The following is a 3748-nucleotide window of genomic DNA, read 5'->3' on the forward strand; positions in this document are numbered from 1 at the left end:
GGGGAGTGTTTTGTTACATCAAAAAGTATGTGCCTGCATCACAACTTTGCTTATATATATAAACGGTGTGGTGCGATTTATAAGATCAACTGCAAGGCAGTGGATTAGCTGCTAGAAGTTTGTTTACTTGTTTATATTCTTTCATTATGTTAAGTACATTGTATTTGTTGGAGAATTGATCTGAAAAATATATGAAGTTTATGCAAATTTTTATGAGGTTGATATAGTCAGATTCTGTAATTCATCAATATTTTTACGAGTGTATTTGTACAAGTAAACAAACTTCTAGCAGCTAATCTATTGCCTTGCAGTTGATCTTATAAATTGCACCACACCGTTTTATATATATAGTCAGATTCTGTAATTCATTAATATTTTTACATGTGTATTTGTAATTTCTAGTGATTAGCAAAATAAACATGCTTGTGGGATGCTCATATCAAGTTTCACAAAGTTCTTTCTCCTGATGATTGTTAGCTTCTATTGAAAATTTGTTCAATCTCTAATTTTGTAATTCCCTGACAAGAAACTAGTTTCATACTTACAGGTTTATTCCTCATAGCAGTCGATATCGAAGTTATACTAAAGGATCTGGCCATAGTGATCAAAAACTTGCCAGACAGTTCGGCAGCGAAGAAGAGTTATCGCAATCTCGGCCCTGGGCAACTTATGTTATTGTATGTACATTAAGTTATAACTCAAAAGTATTTGTGATTTCCTTTCAAATTGGGATTGGCTAGGAACACTTGACCTAACGAGGCCTTGAAAATCTTTCTTCTAGTTAACTAGTGGGCTTCTGGTAATTGATTTTCTAAAAATTTTGATACTTAAATGACATGTTTGGTTTCTTGCAGCCCTCAGCAGCTGTCATAGCAATTGCTGGAATTGGCTTATTCATTAAATATAACGATGAGAGGAGAGCTATTCCCAAGGGTACTTTTCCTGTTTCTTTGAACTGTATTATTGTCTTGTGCTACTGCATGGCTAGCACTATGTGAAATCATTATGATTTTGCTTGTTTTCATAGCCAATTTATACCATGATTGAATTGCCTCCTAATTTTGATGAAGTCTATTCTTCATGAAATCCCTTTACCTATTCTTTTTTCATATTTATCAGGATCGAATCAAGGTTCTTTCTCCGACATGAAATATATCAACAAACCTGCTATTGGAGGGCCATTTAAGCTTTACGATACTGAAAACCATTTGGTAACCGATCATGATCTTCGTGGAAATTGGACACTGATGTACTGTGGATATACTTCATCCCCTGATGTAGGCCCAGCAGAAGTTCAGAAGATGGCCAAGGCCATTGACATACTAGGTAAGGTCTATTCTAGCATTTCTTGTTTTTGCACATTAATTTTGAAAATTTGCAGAGGTTGTCCTCCCTGTGGCTGATGTTTCTCTTTAGCAATTCTTGGGCTGAGGACCTGTAGCTTAAACAGGACATTTAATATACTACTTTAGTACCTGTAATGTGAAAATTTATATTCTGTACTGTCACATTAACAGTCACCACCACAACAACAAAAATAAAGTGTTTATCCTAAATTTAGGGGTTGGCTACTTGAATCCTACTCTTCCACTCAGTTTTGTTCAAGGACCAGGTCTATCTCCTTCACGAAGTTAATCATTATCATATCCTTAACAACTTCTAACCAAGTTCACTTAGGTCCACCTCAGGTCCTTATTTCCTCCATTTATTGTAACCTTTTCGCTTCCTCTAATTGGTGTATTCAATAGCCTTCACTGCACATTTCACTGCACATGACCAAACCAAATCAAATAATTCTCACATTTTATCCTCAATGAGAGCGAACTTTCTAAGAAGGCATTCATTTATTGTTCCATGATATCCACTTATCCTTTAAAAATGATATTTTATTTTTTCAAGGTATTGAGCTCATAATTAATGGAATGGGACACAAAGTACTCACCAGTATACCAAATTTGTTTCATAAATTTTGCCATGTGATTAATCTAACTTAATCACTGTGACGTGGTACTCGTTTGTATATATTTCTTGCACATAATGTACTCTCATGTTGGTTTTAATTTTATTATCCTTACATATAGATAATTATCCATGAAAGTTTCTTCATGAATTTCTCCTTAGTTATGTCTAAGAATTCTCGTTATTTCTGTCTACAGAATCGGAATACAGTATTAAGCTTAAACCTGTATTTATTACTATTGATCCAGAACGTGATACCCCGGATCAGCTACAAGCATATCTTAAAGGTTGTTGCTTGTGCAGTTAGCTTCCTAACCCACTTTTTATTAATGTCTTTGTGTGCATTCTCTCCATATTGGTATTTTTATAGTTGACAACATTTTTAATTGCAGAGTTTGATTCAAGAATAGTGGGACTTACAGGCCCAATCGCTGCAGTTAGACAAATGGCACAAGAGTACCGTGTTTACTTCAAGAAAGTTGATGAAGAAGGCCAAGATTATCTTGTTGAATCTTCAAACAACATGTAGTTGACCCTTAACCCTTGTTTTTAGCTAAACATATCAAGTTTAGGACTTAAAGACGATGACTTTTTTTATGCTATGGACAGGTATCTATTTGACCCGAACATGGAAATTGTGAAAACATTTGGGGTTGAATATGATGCATTACAGTTATCTGATGCAATTGTTCAGGAGGTGAAGAAGGCAACAAGATAACCAACTGTTGGTGATCCAAACACTTCTATTTTATCAAGGTGATGGTCTTTAGAACTATTTGCTGTATGAAGTTCGAAGATCTCTTAAGATATTTGCCCCCCAGCATCAGTATTTTGAAACAGATCCCGAAACGTTGATATTAAGAAATAAGCCCTCCAAAACCCTTTCATTTATTCAAAATAGGTCAACACTAGTGTTTTCTATTAAAATATAATTCAGATGGGACCCTTCCCTCCCTACCTCCCTCAACTTATGAATTTTAACTTGGGGACTGATTTGGTGTCACTTAAAAAAAAAATTAGGACTTTTTTGGAATTATGAATATTTGGAGCACCTATGCAAAAATACCTATAATTCGCAGGACCAACATCTTAAAAATTCAAATTTTAGAAGTATTTTGTTCCTTTAAATTGGTTTTTGTTAACTAATGAACTTCTGTTAAAACAGAAAGTGACATGATAACTGATGTATTTCAGGTAATAACTTGGCTATTCCTCAGCAAAAACATACTTCATCCTTCAGGGAGACGGATGAATATAAGTGGATCCGGTTAGTAGTTCAATGACATGTTTTGAGTGTCGTGTTGCTAAGAAGAAATGCTGACATTAACTTTCCGTTATGCCTGAATGCCTGGTTCTGATGTTATGCAGTTTCACGAGAAACTTTAGACTTCAGACCTCAATAAGCAGAAACTATAGTCTATGGGGAGCATGAAACTGTACTTTTTTCAGGTTCCCTACAGCTGATGGCTGCTGTGATCCAAGTTATGACTGGTATAGTACATTGTTTCATTTGTCATGACATTCGGGATCAGTGCCTTGAATATTTAATGAATTAGTAATTGCTTTCTCAAGAATTCTACCATTGTTAGTCTTATGGAACCTTTCCAGGGAACTTCTAAGTTTCCTCCCCCTCCCTTTGTTCCTTATTTCAGTCAAATATTGTGAACTGCATGCGATGTAATAGGTTCCGGTATCTGATACAATCCTATTATTTCATTCAAAATACATAAATCATAACAAATCATGAAAAATTGAGGATAAGTATTTCAAGTATACTTGTCTGAGTAGA

General features: G+C 34.9%; 1 protein-coding gene across 1 annotated transcript in view; it reads left to right on the forward strand.

Moving 5' to 3' along the window:
• LOC109821451 (protein SCO1 homolog 2, mitochondrial) overlaps nt 1-3538 on the forward strand; it is a 6960-nt gene extending 3422 nt beyond the window's left edge. Inside the window, exons 2-8 of the mRNA XM_020387636.1 lie at nt 548-677; nt 855-933; nt 1120-1326; nt 2157-2246; nt 2352-2484; nt 2569-2715; nt 3154-3538. Coding sequence (XP_020243225.1) covers nt 548-677; nt 855-933; nt 1120-1326; nt 2157-2246; nt 2352-2484; nt 2569-2677 — 748 coding nt within the window. The 3' untranslated portion in view covers nt 2678-2715; nt 3154-3538. The remainder of the gene's footprint in view (nt 1-547; nt 678-854; nt 934-1119; nt 1327-2156; nt 2247-2351; nt 2485-2568; nt 2716-3153) is intronic.

Source organism: Asparagus officinalis, chromosome 8 (genome assembly GCF_001876935.1).
Source record: "Asparagus officinalis chromosome 8, Aspof.V1, whole genome shotgun sequence".
NCBI lineage: Eukaryota > Viridiplantae > Streptophyta > Magnoliopsida > Asparagales > Asparagaceae > Asparagus > Asparagus officinalis.